This window comes from Vicugna pacos, chromosome 32 (assembly GCF_048564905.1).
Source record: "Vicugna pacos chromosome 32, VicPac4, whole genome shotgun sequence".
NCBI classification, from domain to species: Eukaryota; Metazoa; Chordata; class Mammalia; order Artiodactyla; family Camelidae; genus Vicugna; species Vicugna pacos.
Window position 1 is genome coordinate 20134534 of NC_133018.1, and position 26657 is coordinate 20161190.

The 26657-nt window shown below is 46.3% G+C and overlaps 2 protein-coding genes and 1 long non-coding RNA gene across 8 annotated transcripts in view; 2 read left to right on the forward strand and 1 right to left on the reverse strand.

Moving 5' to 3' along the window:
• The window catches only part of ATP6V0A2 (ATPase H+ transporting V0 subunit a2), a 29210-nt gene extending 12482 nt beyond the window's left edge, over positions 1 to 16728 (forward strand). The window contains exons 8-20 of one of the 2 annotated variants that reach the window (XM_015243773.3): positions 1343 to 1436; positions 2258 to 2470; positions 6641 to 6791; positions 7061 to 7197; positions 7468 to 7655; positions 7755 to 7845; positions 8135 to 8253; positions 8917 to 9127; positions 9711 to 9830; positions 11179 to 11298; positions 12571 to 12688; positions 13583 to 13754; positions 14410 to 16728. In XM_015243773.3, the coding sequence (XP_015099259.2) occupies positions 1343 to 1436; positions 2258 to 2470; positions 6641 to 6791; positions 7061 to 7197; positions 7468 to 7655; positions 7755 to 7845; positions 8135 to 8253; positions 8917 to 9127; positions 9711 to 9830; positions 11179 to 11298; positions 12571 to 12688; positions 13583 to 13754; positions 14410 to 14509 (1834 nt within the window). In that variant the 3' untranslated portion in view covers positions 14510 to 16728. The remainder of the gene's footprint in view (positions 1 to 1342; positions 1437 to 2257; positions 2471 to 6640; positions 6792 to 7060; positions 7198 to 7467; positions 7656 to 7754; positions 7846 to 8134; positions 8254 to 8916; positions 9128 to 9710; positions 9831 to 11178; positions 11299 to 12570; positions 12689 to 13582; positions 13755 to 14409) is intronic. The other variant, XM_072953388.1, reaches the window with a different exon arrangement.
• Positions 19 to 17951, reverse strand: LOC140690978 (uncharacterized). Of its 2 annotated transcripts, XR_012066397.1 has the most exons (4): positions 17851 to 17951; positions 12168 to 12488; positions 820 to 894; positions 19 to 453 (listed from the first exon to the last, which is right to left on the reverse strand). It is a non-coding gene; the product is annotated as an uncharacterized lncRNA (long non-coding RNA). The 2 variants fall into 2 exon arrangements; XR_012066398.1 differs by lacking the exon at positions 820 to 894.
• An 86-nt stretch (positions 17952 to 18037) lies between these two features.
• Positions 18038 to 26657, forward strand: part of DNAH10 (dynein axonemal heavy chain 10) — a 123929-nt gene continuing 115309 nt past the window's right edge. For 3 of the 4 annotated variants that reach the window (XM_072953384.1, XM_072953386.1, XM_072953385.1), the window contains exons 1-4: positions 18038 to 18456; positions 22044 to 22130; positions 25389 to 25489; positions 26541 to 26649. In XM_072953384.1, coding sequence (XP_072809485.1) covers positions 18243 to 18456; positions 22044 to 22130; positions 25389 to 25489; positions 26541 to 26649 — 511 coding nt within the window. In that variant the 5' untranslated portion in view covers positions 18038 to 18242. The remainder of the gene's footprint in view (positions 18457 to 22043; positions 22131 to 25388; positions 25490 to 26540; positions 26650 to 26657) is intronic. The other variant, XM_072953387.1, reaches the window with a different exon arrangement.

The following is a 26657-nucleotide window of genomic DNA, read 5'->3' on the forward strand; positions in this document are numbered from 1 at the left end:
TTAAAAGTAGACACCATGTTAATAACATTCCCAGATTTGGTTTATTTTTCCCCCCTGGGGAGTTATGGCTCAAGATCAATTGGAGAAGGAATCCAGTTTTAATATCTGGAGGCTTTCTGTGGCTCTTAGCTCCACGTGGGCTTATCTGGCGTGGTTGAGCACGCGGCTCACTGACTGACCTTCTTTGTGCCCTGGGGAAGGGGGCGTGGCGAGGGGGGGCCAGGGTGGTCTCTGCGTGGCCAGCCTGCGTTCCGAGCCTGGCTTTGGCTCTCACGGGGGGAGCACGGGCAAGTCGGCAAGTCTGAGAGTCCTCATCTGTACACAGGGCGGCAGCTCCTTTCTCGTGTTCGGCCGTCAGCACCGCTCGAGACGGTGCGAGTGCAGGGCTCCGGTGCCACGTGAGCCTTTGGTAAACGTGGAGCGCATCACGGCAAGAGTGGGTCTGTGATTAGTCTTGTCACCGATGGGAAAATAAGCAAAGCCACGCAAAAACTCAAAAGAATGCCCTTTTGTTTTTTTATACCCCTGGGGTAAGGGTGGCGTTTGGGTATTTCCTTTGGATTAATGTTCACCAGAGTTTGATACTCAATTACTGGGGTTACAGGAAGTAATTTTAGCAGTTACATGGCCAAACCTGTTGTTGCTTTAATAGATACAGAAAAAGTGTAGATTAGAAAAACTGTAATTAGCACGCAAACCCATGACTTCACAGGTACCGTTGCTTAGGATGAGGCGAGATTAAGAATTTAATTTTAATAGTCAGAACCTAAAGAGAAATGTAAAGGATGGCGTTAAAACATGAAGGCAGCGTGGCAGTACCTGAGTTCAGGAGGCTTGGCTCTGCCTGTGCAGTGTGTCCTGGGTGTCACCCGGCCCCACAGGGGACGTCGGCCCCTGGAAGTGAAGGAGAGGTTCACTGCAGCACATGTCAAAGGCACCTGCTCAGAATCCAGAGCTTTTTTTTCTCCCTTTATTTTCTCCTTTCTTGTAAGTAATTACTGTTGTGTGTTCTTGGCCTTTGATCTGTGATTTACATTTGCTTAATGGTTCCCAGCCCAAGGCTGGTGATGAATTTCAGAAAGTTAGAAGTGGGCATGAGCTTTGGGGAATCATCCAGGGCAGGAGTGGAATTTGCAGCCAACAGAGAGTTTGCTAAATTTGTGGAATTCAGTAGACATTGTTGAGTGGCCGGGTCCCGTGTCTGCACCATCTGCCCAGGGCTGCTTGTATGCTGTTTTGGAAGGAAGTACGCCCAGGTGGTGGACTGAATTTAGTTCTGGTTTTTGATACAGCGTCTTCCAGTTCTCACAGATGTGGCCCCGTGTTGGCTTCTGTCTTGCAGTTACCACTGCCACGTGTACCCCTATCCAAATACTGCTGAGGAGCGGAGGGAGATCCAGGAGGGGCTCAGCACCCGGATTCAAGATCTCTACACTGTGAGTAAGCCAGGAGCCCGCCTCCTTAGCTGAGGGCTGTAATGTACTTACTAATCCATGTGCTTTTTTAATACGGAAAATTTTGGTTAGAACAAATCAAGATGTTTTCGGGAGACTGGAGTGTCACCTCTCTCGCCTTCATGGGAGTTTTATTTTAGCAGCTTGTCAGAAACCTAGGTGGTTTCTAAATGATGAGACTTTAAAAACAACTTTCTGGTTGTCTTTGATATGTCGGACTGTAATTCTTCATCAGAGAGGACAGGCAAGCCCTGTTGAAAGTGGTGGCTATAATTTTACCTGCACTACTTTACTTATTATTATTTTTTTATCCAACAGAGGTACTGGGGATCGAACCCATGACCGCATGCATGCTAAGCATGTGCTCTACTGAGCTATACCCTCCCCCTCTGCACTATTTTAATTCCGGTTTCTGTGGGTCAGTTAGGGCTCCTGGGGGCAAAAAGCAGACTCTGACCCACTTAAGCAGAAGGGAATTTCTTGGCAGGATAGGATGGGATGGGATGGGATGGGAGTTGGTGGCTCACAGGGTTGACAGGGAACTGGGCGAAGGCTGGGCGAGGGGAGAGCTGGGAACTCTCTGTACTGCTCCAGGCCGTCATGCTGCACGGTGACCCGTGACTTGTAACCATTTCCTGGGCCCTGGCGTCCTGTCCTGGAGAGGCAGCTCCCGGGCCTTACCGGTCCCTCCCTACAAGCACCCTCCATCACTGAGGAGAAGTTCCGCTAAAGGAGGGCAGATGCCTGGCAGACAGAGAATGACGAGCGGCCCCTAGGCTGAGAGCCGGTTTGTCCTTTCCCAGGTGCTTCACAAAACCGAGGACTATTTAAGGCAAGTACTGTGTAAAGCCGCCGAGTCGGTCTACAGCCGCGTCATCCAGGTGAAGAAGATGAAAGCCATTTACCACATGCTGAACATGTGCAGCTTCGACGTGACCAACAAGTGCCTCATCGCGGAGGTCTGGTGTCCCGAGGCCGAGCTGCACCAGCTGCGCCGGGCGCTGGAGGAGGGCTCGGTGAGGCAGGCGGCCCTCCGTCCCCTTCCCGTCACCGCCCCGCCCCCTCCCTCCTGTCTGAGACCCCAGCCTGAGACCCGGCCCCTCTGTGGAAGTAAAATAGAGGCTCAGAGGGCACCGCACAGATTCTTCTCTTTGACTGAAATTACGGAGAGTCAGTCCCTCGAGGCTGTGCGTGTGCACGTGTGTTTTTAATTTGCTCTTTTGAGTCATTCAGTCATGTGGTTTAAAAGTAAAAAAGAAAAAAACCCTAAAAAATATAAAAGACACAGTGAAGTGACCCCCTCCTACCCCGTGACCTCATTTGTCCAGTTCCCTGCTCAAAGCTCACCCTTGTTTTAGTTTTTTTTTTATGTCTTTGAGTTTCTTATATAAGCAGACAGAAGTAGATACTTCTCTTTCCTTTTTTTCACAAAAGATTGCATGCTAGTCATAGTGTTCTTTTCACCTAAAACTTCCCTGTTTTTTTTAAATAACTATTTAATAGCCCCCTGAATGGATGTACCAGGGGTTATTGAGCCGGTTCCCTGGTCATTTAGGTGGTTTCCACTTTTATGAGTGCCGTGCAGTGACTAACCCTTGATCCGGGACGGCTCACACGTGCACAGGTCTGTCTCTGGGTAAATTCCCGGACCTGGACTTGCGGGACCAGTTTTGACAGATATTGCTAGGGATTGCGTTTCTCTTATTTTGAGTGAGGTTGACTGTCTTTTTGTGTATTTAAGAGCCTTTGAATTTTCATTGTTTTGGGGGTAAATTAAACTCTGTTCCTGTACTTTGCCCGTTTTCTCCTGGGCTGTTGGTCTTTTTCTTCCTAATTTCCATTGGCTCTTTGTCTGTGATGTGAGAAAAAAGTATTTCCCCAATTTGTCTCTTGGTGTTTGTTTGCTTTGGTCATGCAGAAGTTTTTGTTAAACATAGTTGAACCCATCTGCTCTACAGCTTCTGAACTTGGAATAATAGGTTCTTCCCACTCCAGGGCTTGGGGTCAGGTTCCCACATTCCAGTGAGGGTTTTTTTTTTTTCTGTATCAAAACTTATTAACATTTTACTGGAAATAACAGGTTTACATCCTTCCAGTGACAGTTTTCACATGGCTGTTTTTTGTTAATCACTTTGCCTCATTACGTAATTCTGTCATAGTGCAAACGTAAACTACCCAGTGCTGCTGAGAAAAACGGAAATACGGAAACATGATTAGGTATTTTGGAGCGCAGAACATCCGTGTTAAAGATCTAGACGGTTCATTATTGAGGTAACATCAGTTTTGAGGGACTGAGGAATTCTCTTGTGTGTATGTGTGCGCGCGTGTGTGGTTTTTAACCTTTGAGTTCTCTGCGTTCAGTTCAGCTGTGGTCCTAGTTGCTGCTGCTCCCCTGTGCCCACGTGCGCCCTGGGCGCCCTCCCCCAGCGTACTCGAGGCGTCAGTGGCGTTTGTCCTCCGCACGGCTGGCCTCTGCCCCGTCTCAGCTTCTGGCAGCTTCTCCCTTGTTGAGGGAGCTGCGCCCCTGCTGCTCAGTTCACTGTGTGCTGTCGCCCACGTTCTTCTGTCTTTCTTCTTTCTTGTCTCTCCTGTGGCCTTCCATTTCTCCCTGGATTTTTAGTTTTCTTGAAAAAGGGCTGACTTTCGTAGACATAAGCAGCCAATTGAAACATTTTCTGGGGTTGGTGGAAACCAGCTAGTCCCCCTGCATCACGAGTTACCTGCAGGTTGGCTGAAGTCTGGACGATGCTGTGAGGTTGAACTTGATTGGGGCTCCCAGTGGGCGAGCACGTGGGAGCTGCCCGCCTGCAGACCACCAGACTGACGCCAGCATCTCTGGTCATTTTGGCCATTCTCTGGAGTCCTCACTGGGGCTCATGGGAACAGTGGGCCCTGAGTTCTGCGTTGATAATAGTATGTGTCTCCTGCCTTTGTAATTGAAAGGTAGTTTTTCTGAAAGTAAAATCCTTGGCTCTTTTTTTTTTTAACTTTTGCTTTTGTTTTCCATGGGTATCTTGAACATTTTATTCCATTTTGTTTTGGCATAGTGTCTGACAAAAAGCCTGACATTAATTGAATTTTCTTTATAAATCATGTTTTTAAAAAGAAATTAAAATTTTTTGCCTAGGTCCTCAAAGAATTTTTTCTTTAAAGATCAATAATTTTACTAGAATATGTCTTGATGTGGCCGTTCTGGGAAGGTATTATCAGATACATAGTATGTTCTTTCAATATATAGGTTTTTTTTTTAAATTTCTGGAAAGTTCTCCTGAATTCTAGTTTTTAGTACTTGTTCTGTTTCTTGTTCTGATTTTCTCCTTGAGGATCTCCTGTTATCTTTAAACTGAACTTTCTTTGCTTGTCTTCAGTGTTTGCAACTTTTCCTTGAATCCTTTTTGTCTTTCTTCACTTCTTTTTGATTTGTAAAAATTTCCTTTCTTTTCACCTTCTATTTCTCTTAGTGCATTATTTGGAAAGTTTTTTCACTTTTGATTTCCTTCTGGTTTTGCCTCATTTCTGAGATAATTTTTTTCTTTTCTCCTTCCTGGCTCTTTTATCTCATTCCTCACTCTAATTCCAATTTGTGGTGCTTTTTCATATCATGTAAAAATTTCCTAATTCTTGTAGCTCGCCTTGAAATAGCAAGGTAAAGTTTCTTCAATTTTTGTGGGCATGTCTTTCTCACATTTTCTCACCTCATTTTCCGCAGGGATATTATTCTACTGAGTCTTTTTTTCTTATTGTATCTTTATGTGAGATTTGACCTCCATCCTTCTTTTGATCACTTTTAAATGAAATTAGTTTTCTAAAACATATTCTACCTATTCAAGGCAATTCTGTTTCATACATAATGTATTTTCACATATATGAATATATATTTAAAATCTCAAGGAAATTCTATATCACATATAATGTAAGTACATCATATATTTATATGAAATTAGTTTTATAGAACATTTCTAAGATATTCAAGAAACTTTTAGAACGAAGCAGGTTCAGCATTGCTTTCCTAACTTCAGAGTTTTTTTCTTTTAATATTTCTGAGCACCGATCAAAAATATGTTAGCTCCTGGGCCTGTGACTTTCTCTGCCTCTTTCATCGAGACCTCCTCTCTCCCTTTTTTTCTTTGTTTCTGTCCTGCTCAGTTTTGATTATTTTCTTCATGGTCTCTCCTCAGTGTGGGGCTCCATATGGGGACCCTGGCTGGTCTGTCGTGTGGGTTCAGGGGGCTGGATGGCTGTGGCCCTTTCAGACCTCACCTCCACGGACCCCTTGGGCTCACCCACCCTTGGACTGGAGAAAGCCCCTCCCAGCTTTGGCTGCTCTTCGGGGTCGGCCCCGCGCACTTCCAGGGAGTGCTTCCTGGCTGCTTTGGGGTCTCTTGTCCTCAGGCCTCTCAAAGGCCATCTTGCTTCCTCTGCTTCCTCGGGTCTGGAGGCTGTTATCAGGCAGGTCTTGTAGTGTTCAGGGTTTGTCCCCACCTGTTTGTATTTGTGATCTGTGGGGACAGAGTTTTGTTACAAATGTTGTCCGGGGGGTTTTGGTTTCTCTATCTAGCTGCCCTGTCTCCTTTGGTGGGGTTTGAGGAGATTCAGAACCATGCCCCAGAACCCCCTTACCTTTGTGTGCTTTCAGAAATATAATTTGATTGGATAATCTCTTTTTCTGGTAATAACCTGTTGTGTTTTATTTTGTTTTCCCCCGCTGTAAGTCAGTATACTGTGTTTCAGAAGAATTGTAAACTGAAGAAGTTATGTACATGATTTTGCCACGCTAATGGCTAATGTCGATGTCATGGTTTATTATGTCTGTTTTTTGGTTTTATCAGGTAATATTGTAGCTATCTCTAAATTCCTTTTGGAAAATTTAAAGAGATAAACTGCTAAATGCCAGTTGTATGTTGGTGATCCTGGGACGACTTTTGTAGACTCACACCTGTCACTCCAGCCCCTCTGTCAGGTTCCCGCCCATCAGCCGTGCGGCGCTCTTCCCGCCTGGGGCCCTGTTTCCTCCTGACCCTCCTGCTGTACTTGGACCTCTCGGAGGGTGAGGGGTACGTCCCCTCATGGTCCTGTGCAGAGCCTTGCCGGAGCAGCAGCCAGGATTTGCTGAAAGAGCTCTTGAGTAGTAATTTTTTGTTTTCCTTTTTCTCTCTTTCTCTCTCTCTTTTCTTTTCATGTGGAAGAGAGAGAGCGGTGCTGCTCTCCCCTCGTTCATGAACACCATCCCCACAAAAGAAACACCCCCGACCCTGATCCGCACCAACAAATTCACCGAGGGGTTTCAGAACATCGTGGATGCCTACGGAGTTGGGAGCTACCGAGAAGTGAACCCAGGTTGGAAGCCTGAATTTGCGCACCTTTGTATTTTATACCTCACTGCTGCTTTTTTTTTTTTTTTCCGTGTAAGAAAGAATACGATAGATGTTTGGAAAAATGGGCTCACTGTTACTGTTTTGTTATTTAGTATAGCGTGTTAGTTTTAACCTGCCAATTCTCTCCTGAGGATTTGGGAGAAAGTCAAGATCCTTGTACATGGTTGTGTTTGAATTAACTAGAATTTTCTGCCTTGGCTGCAAATCAGAAATCTCTTGCTTTTCTTGCAGCTCTCTTCACCATCATCACTTTCCCCTTCTTATTTGCCGTGATGTTTGGAGACCTTGGACATGGCTTTGTGATGTTCTTATTTGCCCTCTTGTTGGTGTTAAATGAAAATCATCCCAGACTAAATCAGTCACAAGAGGTAAAAACAGAAACCCTCCAATGCAAACAGCGCATCTGGCTTGGCAGCATCAGCAGTGATTATCTTCTGTTTGACTAAAAGAAGAGACATTTTAAAACGTTTAGTTTTTGGCAATAGCCGTTAACCCACCTGACTGAGACGTGGCCGGGTGGGGGTGGGTCTGTCATCTGTGAGTTGGGGACGTCCGCTCCGTGAGCCAGCTGTCAGGGCCCTGGGAGGAGCGCCTTTCCCGGTGGCCCTGCTTCGCTCACTGCGCTTTGCTCCTCACAGATCATGCGGATGTTTTTCAACGGCCGCTACATCCTGCTTCTGATGGGGCTGTTCTCAGTGTACACGGGCCTCATTTACAACGACTGCTTTTCCAAGTGTGTCAACCTCTTCGGCTCCAGGTGGAACGTGTCCGCCATGTACAGCTCCAGCCACAGCCCGGAGGAGCGGAGGAAGATGGTGCTTTGGAAGTGAGTGTCCTCCAGCCACGCGGTGGTTTAGGTGGGAAAAGCGTTTCTCCGAAGCTCCCTCCCGCCCCGGAAGTCCTCTCACTCTGCCTTCTGTTACAGTGACAGCGTCATCAGGCACAACAGGGTTTTGCAGCTGGATCCAAGTATTCCTGGAGTGTTCCAAGGCCCGTATCCTCTTGGCATCGATCCTGTGAGTGTCCCCCCCACATCATCTCAGGTTCCTCTGTGATGCCACCTAGGTTTAACTGTCACAGCGGCGTCTCACATTTGTTCAGGTGGTCGTCCACGAGGGGGCTGTTGCTCTGGGCGTTTCTGCCTGGATGCCAGTGGCTCCCTGTCATTCCGAGTCAGGCTGAGCTGTCCATTTGGGAATCTAGTGCTGGTGTTCTGCAGAGAGTCGGGGTTCCACTCTATCCTATTTCCTGACCTGTTGCACGCTAGCGAAAAGATTTCTCTTTTCTGTCTCATTTTATCTGTAGGTTTGGAACTTGGCCACAAATCGTCTCACTTTTCTAAACTCTTTCAAAATGAAAATGTCTGTGATTTTAGGAATTATTCACATGACTTTTGGCGTAATTCTGGGAATATTTAACCACTTGTAAGTATAGATTTTTTTTATTTAAACCTATAATTGTATGCCAAGTTTGGTGTTTTTTCTTTTTTTTTTTCGCTTCTTGATGGTAGACTATATAGGTCTTAAAGGCAGCTAGTATGGTGGTGTATTATATTATGTGATTCTGTTTTGGTAATAAGTTTTTTGGCAGGTACCTTGAATCATTTATTCAGAAGTACTTGTTGAGCACATAGTATGTGCCTGGCACTATTCTAGGCACTAGGGATTGAGCTGTGAGGAGAACAGAAAAGAGTTTTGCCCACGTGGAGTTTACATTCAAGTGAGGGAGATGTGCAACACATAAATTTATCTTTATTTCCAAGGGTGATTTTTGTCGTATTCTTTTTCATTTTATAAATCAGAGGACTTTTTGTTTGCTTCTTAGAGCTAGCATATTAAGGGGAAGAAACTGTATGTTTTTTGTCTAACTGGATCTGATCGTGAAACACGAGTCATTTTTTTTGTCCTTACATCTCTCTTCTTCGTGGGTCTGTCTGAATCACTAGTATGAGTTATATACTGAGACAGATGATCTTCTACTGAGATACGCTTTGTCACAAAGAATTTAAGATTAATTTACTCTACTTTGTGTCTGAGTCTAGTCTTGTTCATGGGTTGGTTGATTCTTCTTCTTTTGTTTCCCCCTAGGCATTTCAGGAAGAAGTTCAGTATTTACTTGGTTTCCATCCCAGAACTTCTCTTCATGCTCTGCATCTTTGGATACCTTATATTTATGATTGTCTATAAATGGCTGGTTTTTTCAGCAGAAACCTCCAGAGTTGCTCCTAGCATTCTGATTGAATTTATTAACATGTTTTTATTCCCGGCCAGTGAAACAGATGGTCTTTACCCAGGGCAGGTGAGTAAGTGTTTTTGCGCTCCTAGGAATGAAGAAGGCCTTCTCCTGGTGGCCCTTTGTTTTGATCTGTGGGCTGATGAAAGGTGCCTGCCTCAGGCCTCCGCACCCACAGGGCTTTCTGTTTCTCTGTGTGTTAGTTACCGCGGGGCAGAATGCTGCTCTAGGGGCTCTGGGCAGGCTGAACAGTCCCAACACACTGCCACTGAGTAGCCGTCAAAATGGTGGGAAGAGAATGTTCCTGGAGGGTTCCCGAGGGCGGTCCATCCCCGCATTGTTCCCGTTTCTCTAAAATCAGTCTGACCAAGGCAGGTCATCGGAGAACTGGCCCCCGGCACCAGCCCTCTCCGAAAATGGCTTCTCTGCAGTCGCACGTTTGTGTGATGCCACCTACGTCGGCTGTGGGTTTAGGAAATGAAAAGAGCCCCCCTCCCTGGGCAAATACAAGTTAGCTTGCCTTTACTTTATGTTCCTTGCTAATAAACAAAGAGACATGATGCTGGATTTTCACTAGTGTAAGTGCGCCCGTGACGCCGTCAGCACGCCTTTGCACGTTGACCGACTCCCTCCCCTCCCGCCCCGACAGGAGCACGTCCAGAGGCTGCTGCTGGTCGTCACCGCTCTGTCCGTCCCCGTGCTTTTCTTGGGAAAACCACTCTTCTTGCTGTGGCTTCACAACGGGTGCAGTTGCTTTGGGGTCAGCAGGGTGAGTGCGAGTTTGGAGGCATGTTTGTAGATGGTGAGCAGAATCTGTTGGTAGCGATGAAAGGTTTTGTAAAGAAAACGCCTTCCAGACGATCCTGGGCTCTGCTCTAAAAGCCAAAGCCTCCTTTATTGAAGCCTTTGGTGTCGCCTGTTCTGCGGAAGCTTGATGCAAGGCGCCTGCCGTGTGTGGGCCCCGGCAGCAGGTGCCCTGGGAACACTGAACTAGTGAGTCCTTCAGTACGGCTGGTCATAATTAAAGCGTTTTTGTTCCTTCTTCTTGCTTCTTGATTTTTTAAAAGTGTTTTTTTTTTAAATTTAAATAATATAACTAAATTATGGGAAACATGGAAAATATAGAATAAAGTGCCCTTAAGTTCTCCTACCCAGTTATAACCAGTGTTAACTATTTGTTATGTTTCTTTCCAGACTGTTTTCCTGTGTATCTAGTTTATTTTATCTCTTTTATTTAAAAAAATTATAAAATATACATAACATAAACTTTCCATTTTAACCATTTTTCAGTGCACAGTTTACTGGCATTAAGTACATTCACATTGTTGAAACCATCCCCACCATCCATCTCCAGAACTTCTTCATCTCCTCAAACTGAGACTCTTCACCTGTTAAACACGAACTCCCCATTTCCTCCCCACTCAGCCTTGGCACCCACCCTTCTACTTCCTGTCTCTATGAATTTGACTCTAGGTACCTCATATATATAAGTGGAATCATATCTGTCCTTTTGTAACTGGCTTATTTGACTTAGCATAATGTCTTCAGGGTTCATCCATGTTGTAGCATGTGTCAGAATTTCCTTCCTTTTCAAGGCTGAGTAATATTCCATTGTATGGATAGACCACATTTTGCTTATCAGTTCATCCATGAATGGGCACTTGGGTTGTTTCTGCCTTTTGGCTGTTGTGAATAATGCTGCTGTGAACATGGGTGTATAGATATCTGTTGAAGTCTTTGTTTTCCTTTCTTTTGGGTGTATCCCAGAAATGGAATTGCTGGATCCAATGGTAACTCTACGTTTAATTTTTTGGGGAAGCACCAAATTGCATCATTCCTCAGTGGCTGCACCATTTTAATACTCCCGTCAGCAATGCACAAGAATTCCAGTTTCTTCACACCCTAAGCCACACTTACTTTGTGTGTGTGTGTGTGTGTGTGTGTGTGTGTGTGTGTGTAGCCATCCTCATGGGTATGATATGCTCATTTTCTTGTAAAGAACTTTTTTATTCCTAAAGGGCTGAATCATTAAGAGAAATGAAGGGGCTCTGACTGTGACTTTGTCACGGCCTGTGACTGTGCAGGCACCGACTCTGTGTCCTGTTGGCTGTTTTTAGAGTGGTTACACGCTTGTAAGGAAAGACAGCGAGGAAGAAGTTTCTCTGTTGGGAAGCCAAGACATAGAAGGGGGAAGCAACCAGATGGAAGATGGGTATAGAGAAGTGACGTGCGAAGAGGTAAGTTTCCGTTACTGTCGATGACGTAGGACAAGGAGCCAGGCTCTCATCGAGGTAATCGTCATGATGGGAGTGATGATAATAGTCTTAAGAAAAAGACCCAAAGCTACAAAACTATTACTCTTAAGCTTTTCAGGTGCCATTCTGGTCATACGGTGTCATCATAATGAAGGATTTGGGGGCAACACTTGGTTGCTCTCAGTGTTTCTCACAGCTCTGGAGGCTGGAGGCCCAGGGTCCCCGTGCTGGAGGGTTGGTTTCTCCCGGGGCCTCTCTCCTTGCCTTGTGGACGGCCGCCTCCTTGCCGTGTCCTCATGTGGCCTGTTCGCTGTGTTTGCGTGTCTGGTGTCTCTTCCTCCTCTTCCAAGGACACCGGTCATATTGGGACAGGCCCCGTCCTTATGACCTCATTTCACTTTAATGACCTCCTTAAAGGCTTTGTCTCTAAACACGGTCACACCAAGGGTTAGGGCTTCAGTGTATGGATTTTGGGGGTGCACAGGTCAGCCCTCAGGGCCGTGGCCAGGGATTCAGGGTCAGATGGGAGAAGCAGCGGTCCCCCCGCTGAAGGAAGCACAGTCCTGGGCAGACGGAGCAGAGCAGCTCTGCCTGTCTGGTCTGCTTTATCTTCTTGGAAACTTTTTTGCCTCTTCAATGAGGACTAAACAAAATTTCTTAGAGTCAACCTTCTGTAATTATTAGGTACTTTAGTGTTTTAGTTTGGGACAGTTAATAATTAACTTTTAAGATCATAGGAAGACAAAAAGCAGAGCTGGGAAGAGCATGAGCATCTTGCCCCATGTCCCGCAGCCTCTCCCCCGGCAGGGACCCCAGCTTCCCCGGCAGACGTGTGTTAGGAATGCTCTTACCTGTTAGACGCTCACACACACTCACGGCCTCCTCCTCTCGGGCTTGGTGGATGTCTGTTTCTTCACAGATGCTTTGTGATTGCGGAGAGCAGCTCAGGAACCTTGTCGATCTGTCTGAGGGTCGTGGTGTCACAGCTGCGATCCAGCGCCCTTGGTTTGCATGTGAGACACCGCGGCCTGGGGACGAAGGGCAGGAGCTCTGTCGGCTGTGGGGCTGGTCAGTGGCAGAGCTGTGGGGAGAACTCGGATCTTGTGATTCCCTTTTCCTCACACTCCAGCACATTCTCACTGGGATACCAGAAGCCAGTTCTTTCTCTAATCCTGAAAGTGGAGCAGACTTTTAACTTGTGGATGTATGTGTGTCACCTGCGGGTTCTAACGCATGTCATGTGATCTCTCTCAGTTTAACTTTGGAGAAATATTAATGACCCAAGTCATTCATTCCATCGAGTACTGTCTGGGCTGCATCTCCAACACCGCTTCGTACCTGAGGCTCTGGGCTCTCAGTCTGGCTCACGCACGTAAGTGTTTGCTTCGACCTGCATTTCCCCAACTCTGCCGAGATGCCCCATAGCACCTTGGTCAACCATGGGGGCACCATGGGGCATCTTAAATTTAGGAGGGAGATAGCGCTGTCTTTCAGATACTGTGTGAACTGGGACTATTAAGTTGTTTGGACTTAACTACCTAATGCACTGATCTGGGCATTTCTCTTGGCTCTGGGGTGCTATGAGAAATCTCACTGGGACTGAGGAGGCTTGGGAGCACCTGGCGTGGGCATTTCACACCCTCTGCTCTGACCGTCACTGTTATTTTGTCCCACCCTGCCTTACGAAGTATGACTGTCTAATTATGTTCGGCAAGTCCTAAAACAATACTGATTCTTAATTTTGATGGCAGGCATTCTTCCTTTTGCATGGTTCTGATGTTGCACGAATTTCAGTCACCATGGTTTAGTTAAGTAGCACCAGTCCCCCAGCACGCAGTTGGCATTTCAGCTATGACAGTACACAACTGTGCGTCGGGGTACAAAGCCCAGTGAGGGTCGGTGCTGACGCGGGGTCACCCACTCAGGCAGTCAGTGGCAGAGTCGGGACTGCCGCCCAGCTTCCTGCTGCCTGGCCCGGTGCTGCCCTGGGGCAGAACCACCTGGACCCCCACTGGGGTCCGGCTCTCTCTCGGCAAGCCAGGCCTCTGATTCCTCTGAAATGTCAGGTCTTCCTCAGTGTTTGAAGCCATCAAGTCATTGATAGTAACTTTCACACGAGAAGCAGATTACATCTATATTATGTGGGTGTGTATTTATTTTAGGGAGAACAATTCAGAATTGTCAGAAGGAAACCCCCTCACTAGCTGGTTGAGCTGACTCATTGAATGTAAGCAGGAGTCACCTCTGCAGAGTGATTCCCTTGCAGAGTTATCTGATGTCCTGTGGACCATGCTGATGCGTGTCGGCCTCCGAGTAGACACAACTTACGGGGTCTTGCTGCTGCTCCCGATGGTGGCCCTCTTTGCAGTTTTGACAATTTTCATCCTTTTGCTGATGGAAGGACTTTCTGCATTTCTTCACGCCGTACGCCTCCACTGGTGAGTTCGGAGTTCAGCTTTGGAACTGCTATTTAAAAAAAATCCAACCCTTCCCCATGTATATATACATAGAATAGTTCCAAAAGCTTTATATGTGTATGTATAATAATGATACATATATAATTTAGGCTAGTTCTTCCCTTCCCAGTATTGGAGTCTGTATGCAGATCCCCTGAGTTAAAATTGAATTTGGTTCTGAACTGTTGTCACTGACATGTAAAAGCAAGTTTATGCTCGCCGGGTAATTTTGTGTATGTCATACTTTCGACTCACTTTGGTTCTGACATTGTTTTCCCTTATTGTAGAATCCTTCCTTCATATTTCTTAGTGTTTCACAGTATCCATCAGATTACTTGTCTGTGTATCCAGTTACTGAGACGGGGAGAGGCTCCTGACGCTTGTGTGTATGTCCGCAGCCTGGGAGGTGGGGTGGGGTGTCGCTGTTTCCCTCATGAGGAAGCCACCACAGGGCCGGGCATGGGTGTGGATTTTATCTATGTAAAAGTATTTGTGCCAAGAGCACATACGGAATGAAGGAAATTCAGAAGCACAAGAACTTTTTTTTAAACTTCTAAATGTTGTTTTAAGAAATATGGGACATGTTATTCATAACCTGTTATTAATACATGGGATTTTTTTTCTCCTTTTTTTTTAGGGTAGAATTTCAGAACAAGTTCTACGTTGGTGCAGGCACCAAATTTGTTCCTTTCTCATTCAGATTACTGTCTTTGAAGTTCAGTGACGACGTGGCATAATCAGATTTCTGTATCCAGCAAGCTTTCAGATGTCATGTTGCAGAATTTCACTTCTGTTAAATTGACAGTAGGAAGAACTCCATCTTCATTGATTGCCTTATGAGCTAGCCAGACAATTCTGTGAGATATACCTCTTCCTCTTACGTGAGAGATTTTGTGAAGTTTGTCAGTTTCAGATACATAAATTTCTTTCAGTTTTTATGATGAGCAAATGTAAGTTAATGCCAAAAGTTACGTTAAAAGTTATTTTTAAAAATACAGGCTTCGGGGAGAGAAGCCAATTTGGAATGGCTAATTGAAGATGGTCTTAGATACTTGATTCCTTTTCACATTATTAAAAAAAAAACAGTTAGTCTGTCACCTGAAGTTGTCAGAGAAATATTTTCCAATAGCTGAAATTAAGTAGTTTTTTTAAAAAATTTGATGGTGGATAATCAAAAAGATTCACATCTATTTTGCCTGACTAAAAGTATGCAGACTTTTTACATTGTATGCTATCTAGAATTACAAGTAGAATTGTTTCTACAGTTTTGTCTTGTTTTAATAATTGGAGAAAATGGGATAAAATAACATAGAACAAATGGTTATCCCACTTGCATATTTTTTTAAAGACCCTTACCCTGTTATACTGACATAAAACCAATTATAATTGTATGTTTGGGAAGATAAACTGTGTACTGAGCCTTAAAACCCAGTGTTACTGTACAACATATAATATGGATATGATTTGAACTTAGTGACCAGCTTGGCTAGTGTTACTGAACCAAAAGGGGTTTATACTGAGTGAAGGAGAGGTTAAAAAAAAGTAGTATTTTGTATATTTTTATAATAAAATGTAAATTAAGATATTTTACCATGAAGAGATTGCACCTGTCCTTGAGAACAGTATAATTATATGATTTCCCTTTCAGACTAATTCTAAATAAAAGTCTCATAAAGGCATTTGAACTTTTAAAAACTTTAGTTCAGTTGAAAACCAATTCTTACTAAGCCATTAATTTATAACCTTTAGTTTAAATTCATCTTTTCACTTGAGTCAATCTTACTGAACATTTTGACCTATTCTCTGTTCTGATAAATTATGTTCATTTTTCATATTTTACTATAATTGGTTTTAGATAATTATTTTTAAAAAGAAATTATTTTTACTTTCCTGACAATTTTGAGTAACACACATGAAAAGGCCGCTTGTCCCCCTACTGCTTCACCCTGGCTGGTGGTAGGGGGTTAGGGTTTTCATTACAGGCTAAGATCATGTGGCCCTGAATTTAAGCTTGTCTTTTCAGGTAATTTCAAGGCCTATTTGCTGAGAGGCGTGAACTCAACATCATGACATAACTGTGACTCTGACATTAAACCTTTTTAATTGTAGTAAAGACTCCATGCTACTTCTCCATGAGATGTGAACCCAAAGCCCGTTTGGGATTACTGGGTTTTGTCCTTTGTGTTAAAATTTCAAGCATAAAACAATGCTGGTGAAACTCTTGAAAACGATTCTGCCCTCAGAGTTAAGTTTCCCCAGAAAGGTGTAATGTTGGATGCTTTTGTTGGGTGAATAATGCCTTCCGGGCAAACTTGTCCCTCATAATTTCCTATTTTTATTACTTTACTCCAAGGGTCTGTTGTAATAAAATGGTAACTAATTTATCCCTAGGAAACCCATAATCTCACTGCTAACTGGCTAGTAAACAAGAGGCATACAGTATCTGCTAGAATTTTTTACTGCCCCTGCTGGAAATTGTCACGGGGGACACTTTTTAATTCCAGTGAATGCCTCCATCAGGGTATAGAACAGAGTGAAGGGTCATTTTTCAATTGAAAACTATGTAGTGGTTATGTAGGATGTAATGACATAAAAAACGAATTATTAGCCTTGACTTTAGTGAAAGAATTCTCTAGAATTATAGTTTGATGGTATCTTTTAGGCACCAGGGTGAATTTTATTTCTCTATAAAGCTCCTGGTTCCGAGGTCATGTTACCAGAGCAGTTGCTCTGTTTTGTTTGTAAGCTGTTTGGTAGAACTGTTGTACATTCAGCTTTTAAGATATAACCTCATTCCCTTGATAGCAAATATCCAGAGGGAAAATTAATGGTCAGTTGTCTGGATAATGCTAAATATCTTTATTTTCCTAACTCAAAATGTCACAATTGTCACGTTTCCCAGTTTTCATTCACGTGTTCAGCCTCAAATAAAAATCCAAGGAATTTCTTCAGTAAAGTAGAGTTTGATTTCACCCCACAAGGGCGATGAAGGTCCTTCTGGTGATGTGACGGTGCTCAGTTAAGGAGTGCAGAGGGTGTTTCATAGGCTCGCACGGAGCCAGAGGACTGGCCTCTCATGAACTTGGAGGAGACTCACCTTTCACTGAATGTCACTCTGTCCTCATTTCTGGAGTGTGTGTTTTATAACAACATTATGGTCTCAGTTTTCCTTCTGCAGTAGTTTAATAAGGCGTAGACCAAATACAGCATAGGTAACTCTTATGTTTTCAAATTAAAGAATTAAATATTCAGATATTTTAGGGCCTGATTCATTTTAGAAAACAGAAACAAAAAATAACTTCTACAACTCTTCTACAGTCTGCTTTTAAAAGCAACTTTCTTTATTAAAAATATAAAGCCAGGTTTGCTTGCATGCCATCTGGTGTATCTCCAGCAAAGTTACTAAGAAATCCTAATTCAAGCTGATGAAAATCAAGACATTTTGGAGTAATAATTTGCAAGAGCCAGGCCATTGATGCTGAAATTTGGTTTAGAATTTTGAGAAACATGTAGAACATTCCACTTGTTCCTTGTTGGGGAAATCCAATAAGAAGGCTGGGTTCTTAGGATCAGCCTAGTAATCCAGGGGCTCAACTGAGGGAAACAACAGTGAACAAGTTAAAGATCCACAAATGCATGAAAGGACAAACCTGCATCTTCCTATCAGTATTGAACTTCCTTTTACTAATGAGAAATAAATACATCTCTATTTTTGAAACGTGGGCGTTTTGTTTTATTATACCTTGGCGTGGCCAGAAAGCCGAAGCGCTGGGCTCCTTCTCTGATCCTGCACACCAGTGTCCCTTCTTGGGGCTCCCCCCGCCCCGATTCTGGTACACCAGAAGGAACTTGCCCCTACTTGGAAATCTTCCAATGCCTTTTCTGACGCCCCTTGATCCATAGTGACCGAGGGCTCAGACTATAGCCCTTCCTCGCGTTCAACTTGCCTCTACCACCTCCCAGATACCGTGACCTTGTCACCCCTCTTTGCCACTTTCCTTATCGACAAAACGGGCAGGACGCTCCCAGATAGGGTGGTGGTGGGAATCACAGGAGGTCTTGCGCACCCAGCACTTACAGGGCTCCTGGCGCACCATGAGGTCAGCTGTAGGCCGCCCTGGGTCAAGGCATCTGAGACCCGCACGCCTTTGTCCCCGTCCTGGGGGCTTGCGTGAGGTCGCCCTGATTACCTTGGTCCTCCCAGGAGGAAGGGGGCGCCCTCGGGGGAAAAGAGCCCCGGCCCCACTCGGCGCGCAGGCTGGGGCGCCCCGGGCCCTCCCCAGGGGCTCCGCGCCACCCGCGGGTTCGCGCGGCTGCGGGCGCGGGGCCCGGGGGCAGGCGCGCAGGGGACGATGCGCCCCGCGCCTGCGGCGGCCGTTGCCGGGGCGCCCGTTGCTAGGGGCGCCGTCGCCACGGACGCCCGCCCGGCGCTCGGCCCCCTGAGCCCGGCGCTGCCCGCCCTGCCGCGCCATGGACGACCTGCGGGTCCTGTGGATGCGCGACCGCGTCTACAACGCCTTCGGCCTCAGGGACCCTCAGCTCTTCGAGGAGCTGCTGAACCGCAACGACGGCGAGGTCGAGGAACTCATCCTGCACTTCCTCAACCAGAGCAGCGACGAGGAGGGCGCCTCGACTCTCTTCTTCTACCGCAAGGTGGTGCCCGAGGAGGTGGAGGTGGAGATCGGTGAGCTCCGCGGCCGCCCTTCCGCCGCGCCCCTCCTGTCCTGTTCCCTCCGCGCGGGGAACGCAGACCCCAGCCCACCCGCCAACCTTGGCCTCCGGTGCAGTCCGGAAGTGTTTATCGTCGCCCACCGCGTGCAGGCACTGTCCAGGCACTGGGTGAACTGGGCAGGCGCTCACAGCCCACTTGGAAAGTCCGACCTTGAATAAATAATCACAGCAAACAATTAGCTCTTACTCTGTACCAGGTACAGTTCCAAACGCTTACATCAACTTGTTAATCCCATGAAGTGGATCTATTGTTACCCCCATTTTACAGATGAGCAAACTGACACAGAGAGGGTTAAATGGCTCACCCGCAAGGGTCACATAGTCAGTAAAGACTCGGAAGAGTCTGCGTCACTGTCCAATGAAGTGCAAGAGACGGACAGAGAAATGGCTCCGGGTCTGAGAGGGACACTTCATCCTCACTCTCCCTGATGGTGGCAGGGTCTCTCCGGGTGGAGAAGAGCACCTCTTCCTGACTTTCCAGGCCCCTGACGACATGGTATTGTCAAGTAACGCCAAAACAAAGGTTTAAAATATCACAGTGGATTTTAAATGTTTACGTTGAACATTTTAGCATTTCAGATAAAAATGACAGTGACTGGATGCTCAGGACCCTCAGTGGAGGTGGCTAGTCCAGCCCAGGGATACAGAGAGGGCCTGGGGTGCAGGTGGGAAGACAGGACAGGGTGCAGGGACACTCAGAAAGGTGCCTGTTGGGGAAGGAGTCCGGGAAACAGGCCAGTTCTCTCCCAGCAGGAGCACTGGGTCAGCACAGTTGTCTGGGAAGGCGTTTGTGTGGTGTGAGCCGTCAGTATCAGCCCCCGGTGCTAGTCTCGCGGCATCTTCATGAGGCTTCCGGATCCCCTAGGGCCTTTCACGGGGTGGGATGGTGGTGCCAGGCAGAACTTCTTGTTTTCCTTAACAAGTAGTAGGCACATTCATTTATTTTAAATACACATCCTTGGCACAAAATAATACACATGTTCATTGTAAAACAATACAAACCCACAAATAACAATAACAAATTGCAAATGACACCCAGAGAGATGACCCTCATATCATCTTGAACTCTAGCATTCTAGTTTTTTCTCCCCCCCCCCCCCGCTTTTTTCCCTTAACGGATGCACTAGGCGGGGAAGGGTATAGCTCAGTGGTAGAGTATATTTCTAGCATGCAGGAGGTCCTGGGTTCAATCCCCACTAACTCCATTAATAAATAAACCTGATTATCTTCCCCCCCCCAAATAAATAAATTAAAAGAAAAACAAAATACAGAGGTATTGGGGATTGAACCCAGACCTCCTACATGCCAAGCACGTGCTCTTCCACTGAGTTATACCCTCCAACCCCCTCTAGTTTTCTTATGGTTTCCCCTCTGACAGACCTTTGGACTCAGAAGTTACATTACAATAGGATCTTGAATTTTTTTAAAAGTTTATTTATTTAATTAATTAATTTTTTGGTGGTGGGAGGTAATTAGGATTATTTAATAGTTATTTATTCTTAGAGGAGGTACTGGGGATTGAACTCAGGACCTCATGCATGCTAAGCATTGGCTCTACCACTTGAGCTATACCCTCCCCCTAACAATAGGACCTTGAATTTAGACTCTTTCATTATTGCCAAGTGAAATTGTGGGTACAAAGACACTAACAGGATTGACTATTTTACACGTACCAAACTTCAGTAACCCTGGTTTTGTATACTTAAAAAAAAAATATATATATATATATACCAAGGCCCTAAGAATGGATGTGGCTTGGACTTCTTGCGACCTCTGAAGGCTTCCCTTAGCAGTTCGGTGGCTGTTTTCTGTGCTGTGTATACTAACACGTGTGTAGCCCAATAGTTTCACTTAATTCCTCCAAAGCGAGCTTGGAAATCCCCCGAGGGCTGTGTCTGGTTCAGGTCTGTCCCTACACCCTCCTCCCCCGATTCTTCCCTCCTTTTCTGGCTCTTCTCACTGTCACCGCACCAGGAGGATGCCAACGTATTCCTTGCTAAGGATGCTGTCCCTGGAAACTCAAAGCTGCCGATCCTGGAGGCACCAGAATGAGGTTGGGTGTTGGGTTCTGAACAGAGGTGGGGAGAGGGGACCTCCTCCCCAGCTCCGTGTGTCACATTGTCACTTACCGTCTGCTCAGTAAGGCTCACGAGGACACTTGGACAGTTTTACTGGATCCTTGTTGGGGTCTCTGGTGTGTCCAAGGGACCTGGAGTGGGGCCAATGCATGTTCCTTTATCCCTCTTTCCTATTTCTGCCCCTCTGCTGGTAAAGACTTCTCTCTGCTCCGGTTAAAAATGACACAGATGGAGACAAATAGGGAGGATGGTTGCGAGGAAAGAGCGGTGTCCAGACTAGCTGTAGCCAGAACAGGTGCTGTTCTGGAATGTAAGCACGTGTTGTTTCTTGAAATAACAAAATGGAATCACACTGTATATATCACTTAATAACTTGCTTACATTTTTACACAGTGATTTTTTTAAAAATTGCAAAATCACACAGTAGTTAAAAAATTACACAATATTAAGACATCAATATTTCCAGGAAGTATTATTGGGAGATGTTCTCTTAAAAGTTCACATAATATAGAATTCAGTAAAAAGTGAGAAAGCAATTCTTCACTCTCCCCTAAGCCCTGCTCCTACTTGTAGCCGCTGTTGGTGGTTTGGTGTATATCCTGCCAAGTCTTTTTCAAAATCAATTGATCTGTTTATCTATCTGTCTATCTACCTACCTATCTATCTATCTATCTGTCTATCTGTCTTCTATCTGTCGGTCTGTCTATGTGTCTATCATCATCATCATACAGATCTACATAACTTTGTAGATTTTAAGTCTATAGATGTACCATGTTTTATTTATCCACTTTCTAATGAATGGACATTTATCCTTCCACAGAATTTTATTTTACAAACAACGTAACAATGTGCATCTACCTTTGTACACTTTCTGTATTTCTGTGGAATAGATTTATAAAAGTGGAACAGCGGGTTGAGTGGGTGTGTGCAAGGATGTCTCCGGTGACACCTGTGTGACTGCGTGTTGGTTCGCAAGCCGCCCCAGTACACGAAGGGCGAGGAGGGACAGAGCACAGGGGCGGCCACTCCAGATCGGTAGGTGGCGCTTTTAACAGGCAGGGAATTTGCATCAAGGCCTGTCTTGGGCGCCGTGGGGCGCGGTCCCCACCCGCCCGCCCACCGCCATCTTCGTTTGCAAAGCAGCCTTCGTGGGGTGCAGGCACCCACACCGTCGGAGGGCTCAACCACACCTGCTCTCTCCAGGTGTGTCCGTGCGATGGCTCCCACAGTGGGCAGGAGGGCAGGGAGACTTCCCAAGGACAGGGCAGGGGCGAGGGGAGCACCTCGAGGGGCAGCCAGCGGGCACGTCCTCTCCATGACCTCCTCCAACAGCCCGAAATATGCGCGACTCTCCCGGGCCACGTCCCGACCCCCAGCGCCAAGGTGAGCAGGGATGTCCCGCGTGTCAGGCCAGGAAACAATTATGCTCTATTTTTTTCTTTCTTTTTATGTGGCTCTGCAGACGGCGAGATTCCTGCCTGGTCAGAGGAGGAAGAGGAGGAAGAAGAGACTGAACCTCGAAGAACAGAGAGGGCGGATAGAGCATCAGGTGGGGCCTGGGCGCGGCGCTGGGGGCGAGCGGAGCTGGGGGCGTTCCCCCGGAGGCGGGGTCCGCTTGCCCCGACGACAGTCAGTTTCTCCTTTTTCCTTTTAAGAAGGACAAGGAGAAGGTGCTGGGTGTGAATAGGCTTGTTGTGAGTTACCTGGAGCTCCCATCACCAAAGACCACAGGCTGAGTAGCTTAGAACCACAGCGGTGTCTTCTCCCACAGTTCTGGAGGGTGACACCCAAAATCAAGGTGTCAGCAGGGCTGTGTCCCCTCCGAAAGCCCTGGTGGGGGGATCCTTCCAGGCCTCTCCCAGCTTCAGGTGTTTGCCAGCAGTCCTTGACGTTCTTTCACTTGTAGACACATCCCTCCAGTCTCTGCCTCTGTCGGCACGTGGCTGTCTTTGTGTGTGTGTGTCTGAACCTCCTCCTTTCTGTTATAAAGACATTGGATTCAGGGACCACCCTCTCCAGCATGACCTCGTCCTAGCTAACTACTTCCAAATACGGTCACATTCTGAGGTTCTGGGTGGGCATGACCTGGGGAGGGGGAGCAGTACTCCACCCGGTACAGCCGTGACAGCAAGACAGCCAGTCTGGTACAGGCAGTGTCTCAGACAGCTCAACCGAGAACAGTGTGTAGGGAAGGCTTCCGTTGTGCAAACGACCGATGCCATGTCTTTTGGCGGATCTGAGGCCTGAGTCAAGGCTTTTGCTGTTAATGAATCGAATTGTCTAAACCAGAGAGGTTGCTGTGACACTCCGGTCCTTTGCCGGCTTTGAGTTGCTGTTCTGTCTTGATGAAGTGGCCGTAATTACTCGTTCTGACCCAGTTCTCTATGTAGTGGTTCTCAACCGGGGCAGGGGGGGCGATCTTGGCCCCCAGGGGGCATTTGGTGATGTCTGGAGTCATTTTTGGTTGTCACAGCTGGAGGGCGGGGGCGCTTGGCATCCAGTGGTTTTGAGGGCCGGGACGCTGCTGATCTGCAATGCGCAGGTCTGGCCCCACAGCAAAGAATGATGGAACCTAAGCACCAGGAGCGCCGAGCTTGATACGCTGCTTCAGACCATCCAGGTCGCCAGCAGAGCTAAGCAGGCCCCCTGTTCCCCCATTATTCCCGTAACTCCCCTTCCCTTACACCTGCAGAAGCTGTAGGTTACACACAACACTTTACCAAGATACGGAGGATTTGAAAATCAGAGGTGATGAAGGATTTGGGTGATGGGCAAGGTTTCCTCTAGTCATCTTAATTTTTTTCAGGAGAATTTATTCATTTATTTACTTATCTATTTAATTTTTATTTTTGGCAGGGGGTGAGTAATTAAGTTTTTTCTTATTTTTATTTTTAAAGGAAGTACTGGGGATGGAACCCAGGACCTCGTGCATGCTAAGCATGCGCTCTACCACTTGAGCTATATCCTCCCCCACTAGAAAAATTTATTTTTAACCAAAACATAATCCCTTCCCTAGTAAAGACTGGAGGGCCGGGAGGAATGCTAGTTTAGAAATCCAGACTGTCTGTTCTTGGTAAGACTTGTCTAGGTGGGATTTTGACAAAATGGTGATCATGAGGTCTGCAGCTATATTCACTTCTACTTTGACGCCAGTAAATCGTGATCAGGGATGTCTTAGGAGGGTTAGGGTTGAGACCTTGGAGAAGAAGGTCAGGAAAGTCTTCAACAAAGCAAATTAACATTCCTTCCAAGTTGGTATTTAAGTGTATTTTTTTCTTTTCTTTTTATCGTGCTAAAACATACATAAAAGTTAACCTATTTTAAAAAACTGCATACTAGCTTTTTTTTTTTTAGTTGAACTATAGTTGATTTACAATGTTATGTTAGTTTTTGGTGCACAGCATAGTGATTCAGTTCTATATACATACACACACATACTCTTTTTCATTATAGGCTATTGCAAGCTATTGAATATTGTTCCCTGTGCTGTACAGTAGGACCTTGTTGTTTATTCTGTATATAGTGATTTGTATCTGCTAATCCCAAACTCACAATTTACCTCCCCCTCTTCCTCCTGTGGTGACCAAAAGTTTGTTTTCTATGTCTGTGAGTCTGTTTCTGGCTTGTAAATAAGCTCATTTGTGTCGTTTTTTCAGATTCCACCTATCAGTGATATCACGTGATATGTCTTTTTGTGTCTGACTTACTTCACTTAGTGTGATAATCTCTAGGTCCCTCCTGCAAGTGGCATTATTTCATTCATTTTTGTGGCTGAGTAGTTTTCCACTGTGTATGTATACCACTGCTTCTGTCCATGGACATTTAGGCTGTTTCCATGTCTTGGCTGTTGTAAACAGTGCTGCTCTAAACATTGGGGAGCAGGTGTCTTTTTTGAATTGGAGTTCTCTCCAGATATATGCCCAGGAATGCGATCGCTGGGTCATATGGGAACTACTCTATTTTTGATTTTTAAAGGACCCTCCATACTGTAAAACTTACCATTTTAACCACTTACAGTGGTCAAGTGTACAGCTCGGTGGCCTCAGTGCCTGTTTGGCTGCAGGCTGTTGCTTGCGCTCTGATGAAGCTGGTTCTGGCGGCTGTGGGCTGTTTCCTCTGAGAGCCAGCTCTAATTGAGTTCTCCCCAGTGTGACCAGTGGATGTTACTGTCCCATTTTATGGTTGAGAAACCCCACAGCAGAGAGGACTCAGACCCCAGAGCCGCACTGACTTTGTCCATCGCCTTTCAAAGGAAGAGCAGAACCTTGGGGGGAAAGTGCTCCCTTCTCTTCAGTCAGTGGACTCGTCGGAAGCTCTCAGGGCTGTGACTGGCGGGCCACGAGGTTTCCAGATCCCCACCAGTAACAGCTAGACTTAAGAGGTATACGTTCATTTTATTAAGATGACTTTTCATTCCCTACAAGTTTCACATTTTATAGTGAAAAAGGAGCAAATGCTAACATGTTAGCTATAATTCTAGTCCGAAGGCTAAAACCCCTTTTTAGGCAAAAATCTCAGAGGAGTCCCGCATTGGACGCTGTAGCTGGAGCACGTGTACATACATACACAAATGAGCACAGATGTTAAATTTCCAACTGAGGACCCATCAAAACTGCAGCACAACTCTCCCAATTATAATGCACGTCCAGGCCACAGTAGGATTTATTTGTGAAAAACAAGCATACGGTTTTTCAATAACATGCCTGTTGAATGAAATACGCTCTCATACAAGATGGACGTCTGGTCTTGACGGTCGGAAACCTATGTTTCCAAGTATTTCATCTTGCACGTTGAATGTGTTTTGCAGCGAGGTCTTCTCAGCTGAGGACGAGTTCCACAAATCAGCCTTCCATCAGCTTGGAGGGTGAAGAAACGGACCAAGAGAGGGTAGAAAACGTCCCCGCCAAGGTGCGCAGGGCTCTCTGTCCTCTTGGGTGGGGTGATGGGGGTCCCACGCTCTCGGGTGAGCCTGGGTAACTGACACCGTTCATACAGGGAATGTGTTGGGTGGGAAAGGAGACGACAGAATCCTGCATAGGGGGGGCCCCAAGACCACTCACTGGTCCCAGAAAAGCTTTTATTCTCACGGTTATTGTGAAGAGATGCAGATTAGCATCAACAGAGGAAAAGGCACAGAGGGCCCGGCCCAGGGGAAGCAGGTCCTAGCTGCCACCTGCCCTCTTCCGGTGGGTTGCGAGGACAGCTCTAATTCCCCGGCAGCCATGCGTGACAACGCAGGCCGTTGCACCAACCAGGGAAGCTCAAGCATGCCTTGATGTCCACGGTTTTTATGGGGGCTCAGTCATGTAGGCATGAGGTGTCTGCAGTGAGTCTGACACAGCGTGACCCAGGGCCCCAGGCGAACAAAAGCAGGCGTTCACCATCAATCACCTTGTTAGTGTAAAGTGTCCAGCATGACCCAGGCCCTGTGTATACAAAGACACCCACGTCAGCCAGGATGTTCCAAAAGCTTAGAGGCTGTCACCCAGGAGCTGGTTCAGGGCCAATCTTGAGCACCTTCGGAATGTGCGGGGTTTGGACAACCCAGGCCTGCTGAGTTAAGCCTTTTCTGCATAAGCCCCAGGGATGAAGCATAAAGCTAAGAGGTTAGTGTTTGGCCTGACCTGTGCTCAGTGAAATTACATTTAACTGCTCCATGAATATACCTCCCCCCCCCAAAAAAACAAATTCAGGACTGGTTTGTTGCAATTTGTAGCCCAGAAAAGCTCTATCTGGGCATTTCTCAGGTCAGTTGATTCAAGAGTAGCTGTGTTGGCCGATTAATGGAGGAGTCGGGCTTAGAGTTCAGAGCCTGGCTGCTCCCGTGTGCGGTCCGCTAGTGCCGCTGGGGCCGAGCCCTGCTGCTGCATTCAGGGGCCGGCTCAGGTGTCTCTGAAGAGCAGGCTGTTCAGGGGAACGGGGGCATCTCAGTGTGACATTCTTGTCCCCGGTGTTTCAGAAAACTGTTAAGCACATTGTGGAAAAGACGTATCTCCACGTGCTTTGTACTCCTGTTCCCGAGGAATTTCTGGACCAGAATGTGGTGTTTTTCCTCAGAAATACAAAAGGTACCTCT